Genomic DNA, 18,497 nt, shown 5'->3' with positions numbered 1-18,497 from the left:
TCTTAGAAACGCAACCCTTTACTCACCACTTATTTTTCACTTAATAACTAGATCATCAACTAAGTCAATCCCCCCCTGAGAGAGACCATAGAAAACATACAAAACTAAGGATTGGTCTGCTGACATTTCCTGGAAAGAAAGATGTTACTTTCTTTTACCCAACTACTCACAGTGAGGAAAAGTTACCAGAAGTATCTTAAAAACCAAATTTTATTAGAATGGCTTGGGCAAGGAGTAGATCAATTAAAAGATAAAATTAAATTATCAATGTCCTACAATAGGGAAATGCGTAAGTTAATTTTATTACATCCATATGAAATTTTATGCAGCACTTTAAAAAGTATTTTAAAAGATTATTTTACAACATGTGGAGATACAATATAATAAGTGAAAAAAAGCAGGATACAAACCATAATTTAACATAATCTTAATTTTGTTAAATACACACTATACATCATACATATACATTAAAAAAGACCTGAAAAAATACTCCAAAATACTAACAGCAGTAATATCCAGAAGGAGGAAGTATGAGTGATTTTATTTGCTTCTTTATGCTATTTTACGTTTTCAAATTTCCAGTGATATGTATTCATTTCTTGGTTTAGTCATTCAGCAAAGATTTCTTGTGTCAACTATGAGCCAAGTATGTTGTAGGTGCTAGTGAAAGCGGCAAATCTCAGCCCTCTGCAGCTTAGCCTCTAGTAAGTTGACCCAGATACGAAAGAAGAAAAATCAGTAAACAAACAAGAGGATGTGGACGGTATTATGTGCTCTGAACACATCCAGTCAGGGTGATGGGAAGGGAATGAGCGGGGCGGTGCACCTGCCTTGCATGGATGGTCAGGGAGGGCAGCCCTGAGGAGGGGCCAATAGTCCTGAAACGGAAGGACATTCTCATCACAGGGAACGACCGGGATGCGTGGGCCTGACACCCTGGGCACCACGGGTCTGGGAGGATGTTTGGCTTCTATTGTAGGCCAGTGGGGGCCACAGGAAGCTTTCTCGTGGGAGTGACCAGGTGACACGCTGCTCAGACAGATGGCTCTGGCTGCAGGGTGCAGAGGGGCTCCTGGTGGTGAAGGCAGAGTAGAAGCAGGGAGACCTCTTAGGAGACAAGTTTTTCTTTATAATTCGCCAATTCTGGGACATCAGTTTCCACTACTGTAAAATGAGAGGCAGTTGGGCAAGGTCCATGATTTCTAAGAGCACTTCCAGTACTTAAACATTAAAATACACATTATTGTTGGGTACCTGTTGACCTGTCTTGTGAAAAATGTATAAGCTTCTAAACACAGGGCCCAAGCCTGTCTCTGCTTATCCCCAGCACAGGGCCTCGCACCTGGAAGGCCCATGGGGCATACACAGTGCCTGCAGGGGTCTGTGGGGAGTGGGGAGTGTCATTCTTGCAGTCGGTTTCCTCTGCGCTTCCTGCGAACTCACCTGCTGAGACCGTTGTCCCAAAGGCAATGGGGAGCCACGGAAGGCTCTTCGGCAAAGCTGACTTCTGTGTGTTAGCAAGTGCACGCGGGCGGGCGTGCTGCAGGAGGTCTGGAGGGGGCCAGGTGTGGAAGCGGAGAGACAGAGAGACACCGAATTTTACTAGAGAATCCCCCTGGGCTGTGGCTTTCCAAGTGAGCCCCCTGTGAAAGCAGGGACCTGCCCGTGGGGAAGGGCCACCTCGCAGAAGCCCACCTCTGCCGGGCTCACACAGGGAGACAGAGTGAGAGCTCTGCCTACTCAGAGTTGGGGAAATAAGGCACAAAGAGACCAAATGACTCATTTGCCAAGGATTTCTGACTTCAGGGCCTCCTCTCATCTAATGTGAAAACCAGACTCTACTTAGCGTGTCATCCACGGAGCAGGAGGGCTGTGTCTGTGCCAGATGGAAGGGAGCATCAGGGTGGGGTGGGGAGGGGAGAGGGAGGCAAGTGTCCTGGGCAGAAACCGTGACCAATGCTCCAGTACCTTCATTTGGACACTCCCTTAATCCAAGAAGGGCTAAAACTGGCCGCGGAGCTTGCCTTATGACAGCAGAGCGATCAGACAAAAGGAATAAGCCCAGTTGAGTCAGCCGGATGGTAATCCTCCTGGAGAGCATGCACATCCAACGAAAATAGATCAGAGGCTCTTTCCCAAGACACGGCGCCTGGAGATGCTGGGACCAAGCCCCTCACGTGAAGATGGGGAGGGACGGTGCCACCCCCCAGAGATGGGGAGGGAGCTGTCCCACAGAGTCAGGGCTGGGACTCGGACCCCGCTCTTCCCATTCGGAGGTCAGGGCTCATCTCACTTCTTCACAACTCAGTCTGGGTCCAACTCTTTATTTGCCAAACCTGTATTCAGGCACAACCGCAGGGGGCAAGTAAAGTGATTTCAAAGCCCCTTGTGTATATTGTGTGTTCCCATGTACACACACACACACACACACACACACACTGCTTTAGTTTGGTGAGGTCTTTTTTTTTCCATTAAGTACTATGGACCATTAATATTACTTAAGTATCTGCGTTCACCACCCCAATTCAAAGGCACAGTTCACAGAACCTAGAAGCAGCTCTACTCCAACCCCTTTGTCTTGCAGATGAGGACTGGGCCACAAAGGACCAGTGCTCTTTCTAGACTGCGAAAGGAAAGCAGCATGCTGTAGTACACATGCCTTACTTTATTTTTTTTAATATATTTTTATTGATTTCAGAGAGGACGCATATTTTTTTAAATATATTTTTATTGATATCAGAGAGGACGCGAGAAGGAGAGAGATATAGAAACATAAATGATGTGAGACAATCATTGATCGGTTGCCTCCTGCATGACCCCCACTGGGGATCAAGCCCACAACCGGGGCATGTGCTCTTGGCCAGAATTGAACCCGGGACCCTTCAGTCTGCAGGCCAACGCTCTATCCACTGAGCAAAACTGGCCAGGGCAGCCCATGCCTTACTTTCTGTTCTCAAGCACAGACTCTTGAAAGGAAGGGGGTAGAGAGCTAGACGATCTCCAGCTTATGGCCTTGGCAGGGGCCTGACATCTTGGCATGCTAATTAGTGAATTTCTAAAGAAGAGCTTTACCTTCTTGGACAGTTTTTGCTATCATGGTCACAATCATCCATTAAATAAACATTTACTGAATGTCCACTCTGCTGGGTCTGTTATGTACTTTCAATCTCTTTTAATTTTCATAAGACTGTGATGCAGTGTATCGCTTCTTTTCTTTTCTTTCTTTCCAGAGAGAAATACAGAAATGTGTCCACGTCCTAGACTCAGGAAGGTGGCAGAGTTGGGATCTGACCTTCTGCTCACTTCTATTATGCCAAGTGCCTCTGCTATGTGGTGATCTCGACTCCACTGTGGATACTGTGTGGCTGGGGAGGGCAGGTCTCACAAGCCTAGAGGACTGTGGGGCCAGGTTTCTCAGACCCCACCCTTCCCTGGGCTGCTAAGCTCAGCAGTGAGCTCCCTGTTGCATCTGAGGTTTATAAGCCCCACCTAGAGGCTCAGGGTGGGATTCCTGGCAGCCAAGACCCACGGTGCTGGGCCTGGCTATGAAGAGGCCCAGAGCAGAGCAAAGATCATTTGCTGGCAAGGACTGGCCTTGAGGAGTTTGGTTGGTCCATAGCTCTGAAGGGAACACAGCAAGAGCGAATCCAAAGGATTGGACTCAGACCACAGAAGAGAAATAGAGCCTGGGACATAGTTTTAAAGAGTTTGCTGGAGGAAGCCCCCTTGTGTTTTATGTGTACACACCTTTCAGAGCAGGCCCTGAGAATGTCCCACACAGGACAGGAATTTCCTCTAGTGTCCCCGATGGCATTGCATTTCTGCTTTAATGTGTCCAGGAACAGGAAGCTGACGACCTTGCAGACTATTGTAATTTTCAGAAAGTTCCAGTATTCGTCTGCTACCTGTGCATTGGGTCCAGATCTGCCCTTTGGTTTGCAAAAGCTCAACGGGTTTCCTCCCAGCAGCACTCGGGATCATTTGAAGACAACTTTCACTTTTTATACCGGGGTCCCGCCAAGTGTGCTGAGCAGAGTCAGAAGTTTGCCCGCTGTGAATAGGTGTCCTCTCTAAAACAAACACTTCAAAACAAACAGACAAAAGCCCGTAAACAGCATTCTGTGGGCATGTAGGTGAAAGCGGGTCAACCAGGTACGTTTCCTGCAAGACTGTTTGTTCACAACTGTTACTATGCTGTGCAGAGCGTGAGCTCCAGCAGAAAGCACTGGGCGAGCAACGTTTCCCAAGTGTTTGACCTCCCACGCTTTTTATTTTTTCTCCCAATGCTCCTTACTGTTTTCCATATAGACCATCAGAAATGCTGTTTGGAAAATGCTTCCCTACACAAATCCAGGTTCTTCCTAACATTGTCTCCAAGCTAAAAAACCAGGCTCCTTCAACTATTTATTTCAGGATCTTAGTTCCTGTTCTCTAGTAGGGCCATCAGATTAAAATACAGGATGCCCCTTTAAATTGAATTTCAGATAAATGATCTTTTTTTGGGGGGAGGGGGTAGAAGTATCTTCCATGTAATATTTGGAACATACCTACATGATAAGAGAACTCCTTGCTTATCTGAAATACAAATTGAACTGGAGGCCCTGTATTTTTATTTGCTAAATCTGGCAAGCCTAGAAGGGCCCAAATGCCCTTCGTCCCTGCAAAGACGTTTCCCTAAGAACTGGACACAGTAGCCCAGGGGTGGACTACGACTGAGACAATTGATGACCTTGGGAGCCACCTTCAATTCCATTTTTTTCCGTCATGTTTTTAAAAGGAAAATGGTAATATTGTTATGAATGGTTAGTGGCCAGCCTGTGGCTGACAGGTACCAGATAGCTTTCCGAACCCACTGGCTAACTCCAGAAACCAATTTTCCCTCCCTCACCCCTGTTCATCAGTATATTTAAGTTTCTCTGGTGTTAGTATTAGGAAGCTTGATCCAAACATCATTTATAATCCCCTTTATTGTCTGTCTTCTCCACTCGACTGTAAGAAGCTTCAAAAAATAGGGACCAACCATGTTTACCTTGGTCATGGTTGTACCTCTGGTAGCCGGCACAGGTGCCAGCATAGGTAAGTGTTCAAAGATCTTTGAATAAATGACTTAATGACTTAATCACACTCTGGAAAGCGAAGCAAACCAGATAAGCTGATGCTCTGAAAAGAAGAGCTTGCCAATGGGAGTTTTCCTCACGGTTGGGATTTGTCATCTACCCCACGTCTTCCCAGACCCATTAAATCCTGCTCACCTGTGTTGAAGCCAATTCCATTGGTAGATGCCTGTGCAAAACAAGAACATCTAATTGCTATGACTAAAATAAAACATTTCAACCAAACATGAGCCGTTTTCCAGAAGCTGAAATACTTCTGGTAGCCTGCAATTTTTATCAAGGTGTGGAACTTGGCCCTTCGCAGCAGGCTGGCCTGTGCCCAGTGGGTGTGGGAGTGGGGCAGATCACGCCGGGTCTTCCCACAGAAACTTCCTGATCCAGAGGAATTAGGCAACGTGAACAAGGGCAGCCTCAGTGGCGGGGCAGGTATAGGAAGCAGGACACAGCATCCCATCACTCTGACCTGGTGAACGTGCATCTGGTGTCTGGCACGCGGGACCAGAAAGACTTGGAGTTTTTGCTCTAAGACATAGTTGATAGAACTGGACGCTGCCGCCACCTAACATGAGCTCACCCATGCTTGGGGCTTGTCAATATTGAAAGCATCCTGGGGACTGTCCCTGGAGCAGGAGATTATGTGCAGCTTGGCAGCTGTGGCTTCAGTGCTGGGTGTGTGTGTGTGTGGGGGGGGGTGTTAACCCTGAATCTATATATATAAAAGGCTAATATGCAAAGTGTCCCCTCGGGAGTTCGACCGAAGACTGCTCGCTATGATGTGCGCTGACCACCAGGCGGTGGCACAGAACGAAGGAAGGCCCCAGTCAGCAGCCAGCAGCTGGGGAAGGGAGGCCCCGGCCAGCAGCTGGAAGGCCCCTATTGGCCCTGATCGCCAACCAGGCCTAGGGACCCTACCCATGCACGAATTTTGTACACCAGGCCTCTAGTTTATTTATAAGATAAAATACAGAGAAGTACAGCAAGGAGAGCCCTGGGTTCCAGGAGGATAGCAGAGTGCAGTCTAACTTGTGTTGCTTCCTGAGGATAAGTATAAAGATCTATGTTCAAGGCCCAATCCATGCCCTTAGACAAGTCTTTTAACCTCAGTCTTTTTGTCTGTGAAATGGGAACAACCATCCATGCTGACCTTAGATTTGTGAGGATTGGATAAGACAGCAGATATGAAAGCCCTCAAGAGCTGGATCAATACGAGAGAGAGTTACGACACAGTGTCCCCTTGAGCACAGTGCTCTGGCCCTCAGCGCTTGATGGATCTGGCAGGTTGCTGCCAAGAGAGCACAAAATAGCACCCAACTGGGAGCAAAGAAAGATGTTCCTTGCACAGCCTGAAGCAAAATAAAAAGAGCTTCACATTACATTATATAATTCCTTTTAATCATGGAAGAAAACATTTGCCAAGCGCACACTTGAAGACATACTCCGTGGGTAGGAGTTTTTGGACTGTGCAGATTCACTTGGGAACATCTTGATGGCCCCGAGATGTAAGGCCGTAGGTGAGCCTTCAATGTGGCCTGAATGTTCCTATTGATCTCCCTGAGTCTGTTTCTGGCCTGGCCCAGGCCCTTGCTGGCTTTGCTGGTACACAGGAGCCAAATGCACACACATGTAGTTCTAATTCATTGGAGGGAAAGTAAGGCAGGGTGTGTGGCTGCTAAGTGACTTGCTACTTCCTCTGCTGTGAGATGCTACACCCACTGGAGGGAAATTCGTTAATGCGTAAATATGTGTGTACGAGAGTCTGCCGAGCCAAGGCAGCAGGACACCGAGTCAGACCTCGTGCCTGAAGAGGGCTTTCCTGCCGGGCTTTGTCTGTTCCTTCCTCCAGTGTCACATTCCCCGCAGTGGTCCCTTATGGAACATACTACTTCCAGCCCCACACGGTCCCCACCAGGACCCACAGACCTCTGATTCCCATGCTTCTGTTTACTTCTCTCTATTGCCAACTCTCTGCAAAGAGCACTCGGGGCTTGGAGCTGGCCAGAGGTTCTGCTTACGACTCTGGGAAGGCACAAGGCAATCTTTATGCAACCCGACCTGCCCATCCTCCCCTCCTTGCCTGGGCCAAGAATAGTCAATGATCGTGTTCTGGAAGAAACCCCACCTTGTCACTGGGTGCTCTGAGCCGAGAGGAGGGGGAGCAGAGCTGGAGGCACATGCGTGAGGCCAAGCCGCAAAGCCCGAGGCTCCAAAGTCAGAGGGCTCGGCTCTGATGCGCCACTTCCCCATCCCTCGTCAAGGACAAGCCTAGTCCTGATGGTACCCTGCGAGGAGGGTGTCTGCCCGCCTCCCAACGCCCACTGGGTTTATATACACCATGTGTGTAAACATACGGGTGTGTTCACAGAGGCAGCATCTGCCAGTGAACGCTCATATGGAAGCATGCATTTCTAAGAAACACACAGTGTGCCTCTGAGCCCATATGTGTGCACCGATCTACGCAAGAGTGCTTTCGTATGAGTGGGCATACTGTCAGAGATCGCCTCAAAGTTCAAATCGGATCTCTGCTGTGCACATAGCGATGGCTCCTAAATGCTCTTAGGATAAAGACCTTCAGGTGTGGCCCCTGCCCCCTTTGGCAGCTTCATCCTGCACCTGCTGTGCTCTCCCTCTGCACACCGGCTGCACTGACCTTCTCTTAGAACTTCTTATGCACGAGAGGCTTCCTTCCAGCACAGGGCCTTTGCATGTGCCTTTCTCCCCGAGTGGCATATTCTTCTCTCCTCTCTTTCTCTAGAAATGATCTGGCCTTCCTTAGCTCTCGGCCAAAACCTGACCTCCCGGGAGAACCTTTACTGAGCTCTCCGTCTTGCTAGAAGATGCCCCCAAAACACCTGTATCTCCTTCTTAGCAGCTATCCCAGTTGCAACTTTGCATAATTTTTCAAAACCTCTCTCTCCCATTACGCAGACTCAGGAAGAACACAGTGACCATGCATTGAATTAAGGGTTCATATACTTACCCAGGAAGAGGGGTCAGTGTAGGAGCCTGCCCTTACGTAGCACTGAGGTAGCAGTGGGACCATGACTACTAGACATGGCATGTTCGCTGATTTGGAGCACACGGAAGTGTGCTGGGGAACCCGTGTGTGTATTTATCTAAGGAAGAATGATTAGACCCGAGTGCATCTGTGTCCTCTAGGGATGTGCATATTCGTATGGAAGTAGACACAGAAGAACCTCCAAGTGAACATATATGTATGTGAAAATGCACGTGGGTATCTGTGTCGATATGGGTGTTGGCATCAATGACCAAGTCTGTGTGTGTGTCAGTGTGTTTATCTGGGAGGCGTATGTATATGTATGAGTCATACCCTTCTCTGCAGCTGGGCGGGTCCCCCTTCTGATTTTGAAGTAGGAGGGGGGTGTACATTAGGCAAATTGATTCACACAGACCTCAGTGTGATTTGCCTTGACCAAGGCAGAGTGTCCAGGAGCAAGGGGCACTGGACAAGGAGCCCATCATGGAGCAACATCCCCCTCTCTTCCTGGGCTGCTCCTTCCTGGTTTTCAGGCAGAGGCTCTGGGACCACGTGACAATGATGCTATTGGGAGGCATAACTGTTGTCACAAAACACATTTGTAATCAAGTGCCTGATTGCTCAAGGCTCTTGATTATCACCTTCCTTCTCTCTAGTCATGTTGTATTTTTAAATTGTTTTCACCTACATTGTTTTATTTGATAACAGGAAAGTTAGAATCGAGTTGATTGGCAGCAGCATTATTTTGGTGAATGCGCGCAGCTGTACGGGATCATGTTTTCCATGCCTTCATCCTACATCCTCTTGAGCAGGGAAGGGTAGGAAGGGGAAGGCAGTGTGATTTCTAGGTCCCCGAATGCGATCCTCAGAGCACCTGACTCACCGTCCTCTACAGGAAGCTGTGGCAAAACCCAATCGCTGGCCCTCAACCACAGCCTGTTAGATCAGAATCTCAGGGGTGGAGGTGGGGGAGAAAGGGTGCCGGGAGAGGGGGAGGGGCATCAGGAATGTGCAATTTCTCAGAATTTCCCCCCCAATCACTGTTGGGGCTCTCTGCCAGGTTTGGGACCTACTGCAGTAAAATAAAATACTGTCAGGAGATTCACACCAAAACTGACCCCACTAGCCCTTCCGCAGTCCTTTAGAAAGAGATTTCTAAGGCTGGCCACTCGGGCCCTGGAGCCTGAGCCGCCGTTCTCTAGGGCTGAGGGAGCCAGGTGAGCAGCTGGATTTCTAGAGAAACACGGTGGCAGGAACTTAAACCGGCAAGGGAGCCTGACTGTTTGTGGGCAGCACAGGCTTATGGGCGCAATACATCTCACGAGAACAGTGAGTACCTCTCCAACAAAACAAAACAAACCAAACAAAGCAGGCTTGTCTGCAATATTTAGAAACATCTAATAGGCGTTTTATAGAGAGAAAAGTGGGCAGGAGAACGGAGACAGAATGGGGATGGTGAGGGCAACTCCCCGGGAAGGGCAGTCGTGCTCTGGGACACCAGGCCCTGGCTGCGAGATCAGTAATGGCGAGGCTGGAAAGAAAACAGGGGCTCCCAGGGACTCCACTTTTGCTTCGTCATGGGTGTTGCTGCTGTGATTTCCAAAAATTGTTTTCGCTTCCTGGATAAATGAACACATTCAGAAACTCCAGTCTTCCCCTCACAGCGCTGGGAAAATAAGAATGGAACGAGCAGGAGAGATGGTCCTCGCCTGGCCCCGGTCCTCCCTCATGGCTGACCGGCCTCTGGCCACCTGGGCTCCAACGTGAAGGGCCCGCTCAGTGCCCAGCCCACCCTGGTAATCGCTAATGTGAAACCTGAGATGTTGACACAGATCTGGGCAGAGAACTGGGAACAGCACTCCATTTCCAGATGTCAAGGGTTTCCGGACTCAAAAGCAGTGATTTGACTCAGCGCAAAGCCGTGGGCCGGTACAGGTGCCTTCCTCTGCCCCCGACCTGCCAGGGGCAGCTCAGTCCTGCTGAGCTGACTCAGGTGAAGGACACCGAGCTGCCAACTCTCAGGGCAGCCTGGCTTCCTGGCTTCTACTTAGCCACAACCCACTTAAACAGCATGGGCTTACCCCTTAGCTCCAAGCTCAGACATTAATCCGGCCTCTCTGGAAAAATCCCTGGAGGATCACCAAAATGCGCCCATAAGCAACGTCCTCTCAGCAGGGTCTCTCTCCTCTCTGACCTGACCCCGAGCACAGCGGCTCTGGGTCGGCACACCTGGCTTTCCTCCAGTGAGTCCTGTGATCTTCGACAACTTAACTCCTTTAAGTTTCAGTTTCCTTTCTGATAAGATGGAGACAAATATAATCATGAGCCACTCTGATCGCAAGAGGTGCTCCATGGAATAGAGACTCAATGTTGCACTTTTCAAACAGTGGGTATTGGTCACCATATCACTTGAATAGACTGATGTTCACCCAAGTCCACAGGCCAGCACAGTGGCACCTAACAAGGCAGAGGGAACCCTGCCCTGGGCGTTCCCCGGGGCCGAGACCGTGCTTTCAAAGTCAGAGCCCAGGTGCGAGTGAGCTTTCAAAGAGACAAGTATAGAAACATCTTTTCATCCACCAGCAAGGGGTGGGGAGGGAGCATTCTGTTTCATTTATACAATGCATCTCTGTAAGCCTGTTCCTCAAAATGTGGTCCATGGACCACCCATGTAGGAAAAACCTGGCAAACTTGCTAAAATGCAGATTTTTAAAAATACATATTTATTAATTAAATTGATTGGGGGTGACATTGGTCAACATGAACATACAGGTTTTAGGTGTGGGTTTCTATGACACAAGATTTGTATATTGCACTGCATGCTCACCACCCAAATTCAAATCTTCTCCTGTCACCTTATATTAGGACCCCCTTTCCCCCCAACCCCCTTTCATCTGGCAACCACCACACTGCTGTTTGTGTTCATGCATTTCAGATTTACAACAACATGGATGAACCTTGACAACATTATGCTAAGTGGAATAAATCAGTCAGAAAAAGCTAAGAACAATATGATTTCACTCATGTGTGGGGTATAAAATGCAGATTCTAGAGCCCCAGCTCAGATCTCCCAATCTAGATGCCCTGGGGTGATAATTCAAAAATGCTGACCACTGTTCCTGCTAGGCCGGTAGACCTGTAGGAATTATCATACCTGGAACATATGATACATAAAACACACACAAAGAGACATGTAAAAGTATTCGTGGTGGGTTTAAAATCTATGAGTAATCTAATTCCATTTTTATTAAAAATATATTTATACACATTGTATAGCCATGCTTAGGGCAAGGACTGGGAGCCTATGCATCCCAGGCAACAATGGCTGTGTCTAGCCGGTAACGTTATCTGTAATTGTGCTCATTTTGTGCTTTCATAATTTTTTTAAATGTTCTACGATTTTTAATATTATCTTTTCAGCAAGGAAAAACAAAGTACTTTTAAAATAAAAGCAATGAAGCCAGATGTGCAGCACTGAAGACTTCCTGAAATCTTACAGATGTCAACCCAGGTATTTCTCACTAGAGATGATGAGACAGGCCTAGAGCAGGGAAGTGACCAGCCCGGGGTTGCCCAGCCAATTAGTGGCTGGCTATGCCAGACTCCAAGTCTCAGGCTCTTAGACCGGAGGGCTCTGAAGTGCTCGGTGCAGGCCAGGGACCTGCCTCCCTTCCTTCCAGGCCCACGAGGGTGACAGAAAGACCACAGGAAGTGCAATGATTCCGCGGGTGGGGAAGGATGTAATAGCCTTTGCAGACAGAACTGTGCAGCCCTCGTTACTCTCTCTCTGGGAGTTAGTAGGTCATTTGCAAAAGGCATGGGAAGAGCAGCTGATGAAAAGGTCTAATAGTTTGGAAAACTGCTTAACCTTCCTGCTCTATTTCTGGATTTTCAGGGCCAAAGACTGTTGAGATCCTGATTTCCCTCAGAGGTTTTCCTGTTTAGGAATGCAGTGAAACCTCTGAAATCCAATTGAATTGGGAGCAGCGTAGCTGGGATTAGGGAACAGTCGGAATACTTTTTAAAAACATTCAGGTCTATTGTTTTCAAGGACATAGAATTCACAGACTTGAAAGGAGCTTAGACCCGCTCCCGCTCAGTGCAGGAACTCCGTGTGCTTCGTCCTGCACTGAACTTCATTTGGGCTTCCTTGAATGCTCCCAACGACAGGAGGCTCACTATGCTGATAGGTAACCTATTTCACTCTTGGAAAAGTTTTTCCTTCACCTGAGCTGGAATCTACCTTCCTCTGAGGTTCTGCTTGCCTTCTGGTTTTCATATAGAACTGAAAAGCTCTTCTTCCTCCAATGGTTTGAAAATATCTGAAGGCAGTTATCATGCACCAATAGTCTTTTTCTGCAGGCTGACCACCACCAGGATATTCAACCATTATTTATATAATAAATGTGATCAACTCTAATTAAAAATATAAACTGCTGTCTCTACTTAGCCTCTATATCTATATCTAAAAATTTATATCTATATATTTATATCTATCCATATCCATTCTGCTGTCTCTACTTAGCCTCTATATCTATATCTAAATATTTATATCTATATATTTATATCTATTCATATCCATTTCTATATCTATATCCATATCCATATCTCTATCTATCTATCTATCTATCTATCTCGATATCGCTATAGATATGGATATTCAGAGAGCTTAGAGACCACCTGCGCAGGCCATTTTATAGATCCAGGCTTCTTTTCACCTCACCTTGACTCCTATTATTCATAAGACACCCGTACTTCTCAAGTTCTTGAAAGTGCTTGGGAAGTTTGTTCTCTTAGGTATGTCAAAAATGCCTCTTCCACATTATATTTGCACAGTCAGTGAGGTAGGGATTAGAACAGAGCTGAATTTGGTGTACGTTACATTGTCGATGAAAAGTCTCATTCAAAGTGCATTGACCCTCCTTGCTCTTTGCTGTCAGGTCACCTGTCTCCCTTGCCCAGGATGATACCTCAGTATGGATAACACACTACAGGGCCACGTAGGCCTGCACGTTTCCCACAAGGTTCAGCTAAGTGCTCAGTTTAGGAGACCTTTCCAGCCTAGGAACGAAAAATGAAGTTGCCAGGACCAGAGGCGGGCTGTCCTTCTGCTTTACCCCGTGCTTGTTTAAAAGTTTCACATCCTCTTTTCAGTTTGGACTAATTCTCTGATGAAAAGACAAAGCAAAGATTCAGAGAAGCGAACTGGGCATGCCAGTGATTGGTTTCCTGTCCCAGTCCCCAGCAGCCATGCAGTCACATGCTTCGGAGGGAACATTCCTCCGTGCCCCAGCCCACAGCACTCTCCCTCTTCTCTCAACAAGGTATTGCATTTCCAGTTCTTACACTTGTCCTGGCGCAGCAGACAAGCTGCCTCATGCTGCTTCCTGGTTTGCATGTGTGCTGGGCTCCATGGGTGCTGGACTCACATGGTCCTGGGTTCCAGTCCTGACTCTGCAACTGGCCAGCTGTGTGGCTTTGGAAAGTTCCTGAACCTTTCTGAGCCTCCGTTTCCTCATTTGTTAGATGCGGACAATTATGCTACCGACATCAGAAGGCTGTCAAGATGACATAATGCCTAAAAAGGTGCCTAGCACAGTCCCTAACATTCAGCAAGATTCCATACAAAGGATCTGTTTAATATTATTAATATGATGCTACAGGAGGCAGAGACTGAACCCTATATTTTTCTTATACTGCACACAGTAGATGCTCTATACTAGCCCCCAACTGATTCCGGTCTAGGCTTCCTTGGGCAGTAGGTTCACCGGAAATATTCTAAGCGTCTTGTAATGACAGTTCCTATTTCCAAGCTCCTTTTCCCCAGATTCCCTCCCCCAATAACGATCTGAGAGTGGGGAGGGGGGAGAGGGGGGGAGAGGGCGGGACCCATCCTGTCCTGCCACTTTGCACACCTGTCAACTTGCATCTCAGGATAAGGTTCTCATTTGACAGAATCCGAGGACTTGCTGTCCAGGCAAAGAAAACTTTATGACCATGAAGCCAACACAGACCTTATGTAACCAACCTGTCAGCAAACAGAGGCACAGAGGGACACTGGCAAATTCCTGCCCCAAAAGAAACAAATCGAAACAAAAGGAGGTAGAAAGCAAGGGACTGAGACATGCCTAAAATGCTCCTGCTTGTCAAGACCCTTAAAACTGATCAACGCTCTTAAAAGTATTCTTCAAAGGACAGGAATATGGCTAAACTCCCTTTTACCGGGGGATCTAAATTAACATTCATAGCTGAACTTCTAACTGACATTACATCAGATGCTCCTCTAACCAAACAAGCATGTACAGTATAATTTCCTAATTGCTGACCAATATCTGCTGAGGACTCTTGCTGAGTCAAAGAACATTCTTTCTCTTGTTCCCTACAGCAGATGGTTTGTTTATTGCCTGAATTTTGTGTTACTAATTTTGTGTAAAAGCAATAAACACCCCCACTGAAATGAATTTGTTATGTGACAGCCCCAGGTCAAAGCCTCCACAGTGGAGGGTAAGGGCAGATTTCAATGGGCATGTGGTGGACAGGATACACCAGTTCCCGGACCTCCTGACACCCTGGCTGTAGCCCCGTCTCTCATGTCCTTGGCTTCTTACCTTGAGCAGGTCATTCCCCCTTGTAGGCTTTTGGTCTCTGCCGATGTCGAATGCTTTCTATGGGCTCTTCCAAGTCCGAGATCCCGTGAGGCTACGAGGAGTGTGGGGATTAACTGGAGAAGCTGCCTGCATCTCTAGGTGTGGGGCCCAGAGCAGGAGAAGGGGAATGTGATAACAGGTATGAAAGCCTTTGGAGAAAGAGGAAAGGTGCTGAATGGCAGACACTCTCCAATTCTCCACGGTCGGTTCCAAAATCATAGGCACCCAACTTTCTCCCGAGAGCTCAGCGCTCACCCAGACACCCATCACTGAACTGACAGGAAGCAGAAGGGGCCAGTGCTTTTCTGGTTGGGGACCGTGGCTGGGACAGAGGGAAGAGAAACGTGGAATCAGCTTTATAAGCGAGTGAAATGGCAATGAACCCTGCAGGCTGATCTCCAGGCTAGCGTTGCCAAGGAGGACGCTCCACCCGGTCAAACCTGGGCCAAGCCCTGGCTCAGACACACAGGCAAAAATAGAAAGGGGGTGAGAGAAGAAATGTGTTTACTTTTGTGATTTTTCCCTCATGCGCCTTCTAACAGCATTATCTCTCCACAAACAGGCAGTAACAGCTCCCAGGCCTGGCTTCCATTGATAAACCCTCCCCAACAGTTCAGCCCATAGTCAGTATCTGGGCAGCTGGAAGGTGCACTCGGAAGGCAGCAGAATGGAGTGAACAGAACACTGGCCCAGGGTCTGTCCCTCGCCGGTGAACCATGAAAAATCCTTCCCTGTGGCTGCACAAAATAAAGTGCTTACATCAGACAGAATCTAGAAATCGGTTTAGATTTTTGAGTTACATCTGTGGCTCTCTCCCAGGGGCAATCTCACCCCTCGAGGGGTTTTTGGCAATGTCTAGAGACATTTTTGGTTGTCACAACTCAGAGGGTGTTACTGGCATCTCATGGGTAGGGGCCAGGGATGTCAGACAATGAATAGAACATTCCCCCACCGCAGACAACTACCTGGTCCAAAGACTAGTGCTGAGGTTGAGAAATCTTGGTTTATATTAAAGTGAGAAGAGTGTTAGAGAGAAGGGAAAGGGGACAGAAGTAAAGAAAGAGGAGGGGTTAGAACCCTGTTTCTAGGTCATGGGGTGTTTATCAGCTAAGTGGCTTCCAGCTTTTCTCCCTCTGACCTATGTCCTTTCAGTTTCCCTTGAAATTACGAGGTGAAGTTTAGTAGTTTTTTTGTTGTTGTTGTTTGCTTTTTGTTTTTACATTAACTTCTGACTTATCCCTCAAATGCCAAGCCCTGGTGCAGCACTAAGATCCCCACTCTGAGACACAGCCAAACAATAAATATAAGCAGCTATTAAGCAAGTAGAACTAGAAGGTGGGTGGTGGGGGTGCACGAAGGGACACAACAGATGCTCCTAACTCCATTTCCATGAGTCAGTGTTTCTGATGTAACAACAAAGAGTAATCACCATAGGACCAGCGAGACGAGCTCAGCTGGGAGCAGGCAGAACTGATCTGGCGCCCCAGCATCAGGAGAGACCAAGGTTGCAGGCGACAGAATCAAAGGCCAGGGAAAGGGTTAAGCAATCAGGGCATGCCATTCCTGTGCCATTCCACATTAAGTCACCGGGCAGTTATTACAAATAGTTACCTGTGGTTTCCAGCGGGGGAGGCAAGCACACTCCAGTCGAGGGGTTTTGGAGAAACAGGTGCAATGAAGTCATGGTCAAACAATTTATTTACTGTAAACTTTAGACTTTGCTCAGGAAAACAACTGAAGCTACCCCTGAAATGCCTGCCCACAACACCCTGTTTCAGCAAATAAGAGGAACGTGTTCACAGCTGTCAGGTCCAGGCTACTCCGGATCCTCCATCCGAGGGGGCGGGAAAGAAGGTCTCCTTCAGATACACATTACCAGCAGCAATAGATTACCCCTAATACTTGACTGATGAGGTAGATACGCAGAAAAGTCATCAAAACATAGCAGCCCCAGGTCCTCTGGGACCGAAGCCCTTCAGACACACACGGACAAGTTCCATGCAAAGAGGAACTGAACTGTACAAGAAACAATCACTCCAATAAGTGTTCTCTTTTTTTACAGCTTACAAAAATAAAAAAAAAGGCAGGAGGATGTTCTTCCTCCTGCACATCTCTATACAATTCCATTCTAAATTTATTACACTTAAGTTAAATAGTCTGCTTAGTGTCTTGTCAGGGAAGGGGGTCTGAAAAAGTAGAAAAGCTGCATTAGAGCAGTGAGTCATTTGTACTACAATTCCTCCCGTGTGCATCAATGCTATCATTAGGCACAGTACCTTGACGGTTCACAAAGTCTTCCCTGCCCCGGGCATCCTCGCACAGCAGTTTGCTGTCTTTCTCCTGTCCCAGGTGATATCCACTGGGCACCCCTGTGTAGTCAGACTTGTCATTGCTGTTGGAGTAGCCATTCCCATAGGCCTTCAGAGAAGACCTGCGCAGGCACAGAAGCTCCTGGAAGGCACTCCTGAAATCGGGGCTCCGGCAGTAGATGAGGGGGTTGAAAGCAGAGTTGACGTAGCCCACCCAGTTTAGGAAGATGTAAACGTTCTTGGGGATGAGGTTATCCTGGATCACGTGCACAATGTTGACGATGAAAAAGGGCAGCCAGCACAGGGTGAACGTGCCCATGATGATGCCCAAAGTCTTGAGGGCTTTGTGTTCCTTCAAGCAGAACTTGGAGGACCTGCGATGTCCGTGCCCGCTCCTCCCATCCTCCACTTGGCTGAGGTTTTGGGCATGGAAGCGGCCCTCGAATTTGTCGATCCTTTGGAGTTGCCTTTTGGCCACCTGGAAGACCCTGGAGTAGACGAAGACCATGACCACCAGGGGCAGGTAAAAGGAAACGATGGAGGAGGCAATGGCGTAAGCCTGGTTCGTGAAGAAGTCACAGCAGGTCTCTCTGGCGTAGCACTTGATGGCGTCTTCGTGGGTGGCCCGGTACCAGTGCATCTTGATGGGCAAGAAGGAGGTGAGGCCTGACACGATCCACACCAGCAGAATGACCACCCGGGCCTTATTCTTGGTCAGCAGGCTCTGGTACTTGAAGGGTGACGTGATGGCAAAGTAGCGATCCACCGCGATCACGCACAGGGTCTCAATGCTGGCCGTGACACACAGCACGTCAATGGAAGTCCAAAACTCGCACCAGAAATTGCCAAAAGTCCACATTTTCATAAGGATGTGGCTGGCCCCAAAGGGCACCACCGCCAGGCCCATGACCAGGTCAGCACAGGCCAAGGAGGTGATGAAGTAGTTGGTGACCGTCTGCAGACGCTCGAACTTGGCAATGGCTGTGATGACCAGCACGTTTCCAAACACGATGGCCAGGACGATGAGCGACATGAGGATGGCCATGCCCACCACCCACGTCTCGTCCCGTTCCTGCGCGACGTCTTGGCCCGGTGCATGGCTTCCGTTGGGCGCCAGCAAGAAGACGGTGCGGTTCCCCGGTTGCCCCATGGCGCGCAGGCTGGCAGGTGAGCGCACGGGCTGCGGACGGGACGCCTAGAAGCCTCATTCAGCCGCCGTGGGGTGGGTGTGGTGGGAGCCCGTCCTGCACTCAGCTTGTGGGGTGCCCAGGGCTCGCGGTGCCCGTCAGTCCCAGCCTGAGATCTAGAGCAGCCGCCTCCAAGTGCGCGCTGCCCGTTATGTGCACAGGACTTTAGAGGAACGGCCTCCCAGGTGACGTGCGGGAACTTTCCGCCAATGGCTCACCGGCCTCTCCAAAGGGGCGAGGCCCCC

General features: G+C 48.5%; 2 protein-coding genes across 8 annotated transcripts; both read right to left on the bottom strand.

Moving 5' to 3' along the window:
• Nucleotides 1-284: 284 nt before the first annotated feature.
• LOC106723607 lies at nt 285-16,461 on the bottom strand. 7 transcript variants are annotated; one of them, XR_001362917.1, is made up of 6 exons: nt 15,265-16,361; nt 14,718-14,905; nt 14,025-14,177; nt 5,253-5,283; nt 3,748-3,857; nt 285-2,336 (listed from the first exon to the last, which is right to left on the bottom strand). XR_001362917.1 is itself a non-coding variant. In XM_014543070.1 (5 exons), the coding sequence occupies exons 1-5, from the start codon at nt 16,438-16,440 to the stop codon at nt 2,324-2,326; spliced, it is 366 nt and encodes a 121-aa protein (XP_014398556.1). In that variant the 5' UTR covers nt 16,441-16,461; the 3' UTR covers nt 285-2,323. The 7 variants fall into 7 exon arrangements, 5 of the variants coding, with proteins under 5 accessions (XP_014398556.1, XP_014398552.1, XP_014398557.1 ...); XR_001362916.1 differs by lacking the exon at nt 15,265-16,361 and having other exon boundaries at nt 14,718-15,005; XM_014543070.1 differs by lacking the exons at nt 14,025-14,177; nt 15,265-16,361 and adding an exon at nt 16,368-16,461 and having other exon boundaries at nt 3,748-3,905; nt 14,718-14,808.
• ADRB2 (adrenoceptor beta 2, surface) lies at nt 16,437-18,415 on the bottom strand. The gene has a single exon (XM_014543064.1). It carries the CDS (start codon nt 18,213-18,215, stop codon nt 16,965-16,967), a length of 1,251 nt encoding a protein of 416 aa, XP_014398550.1. The 5' UTR covers nt 18,216-18,415; the 3' UTR covers nt 16,437-16,964.
• Nucleotides 18,416-18,497: the final 82 nt, after the last annotated feature.

This window comes from Myotis brandtii, unplaced genomic scaffold, assembly GCF_000412655.1.
Source record: "Myotis brandtii unplaced genomic scaffold, ASM41265v1 scaffold32, whole genome shotgun sequence".
NCBI classification, from domain to species: Eukaryota; Metazoa; Chordata; class Mammalia; order Chiroptera; family Vespertilionidae; genus Myotis; species Myotis brandtii.
This window is presented reverse-complemented; position numbering and strand designations above follow the sequence as displayed.

Excerpts from the sequence above, each read along its gene's own strand:
- ADRB2 (XM_014543064.1), bottom strand. The coding sequence starts at position 18,215 with ATGGGGCAACCGGGGAACCGCACCGTCTTCTTGCTGGCGCCCAACGGA.
- LOC106723607 (XM_014543065.1), bottom strand. The coding sequence starts at position 16,440 with ATGACTTCATTGCACCTGTTTCTCCAAAACCCCTCGACTGGAGTGTGC. Across the intron at positions 5,284-14,717 it reads GGGGGAATGACCTGCTCAAG|GCATCTACCAATGGAATTGG; the intron begins GTAAGAAGCCAA and ends TGTTTTGCACAG. Across the intron at positions 1,073-1,443 it reads TGGGACAACGGTCTCAGCAG|GAGCCCCTCTGCACCCTGCA; the intron begins GTGAGTTCGCAG and ends CTTCACCACCAG.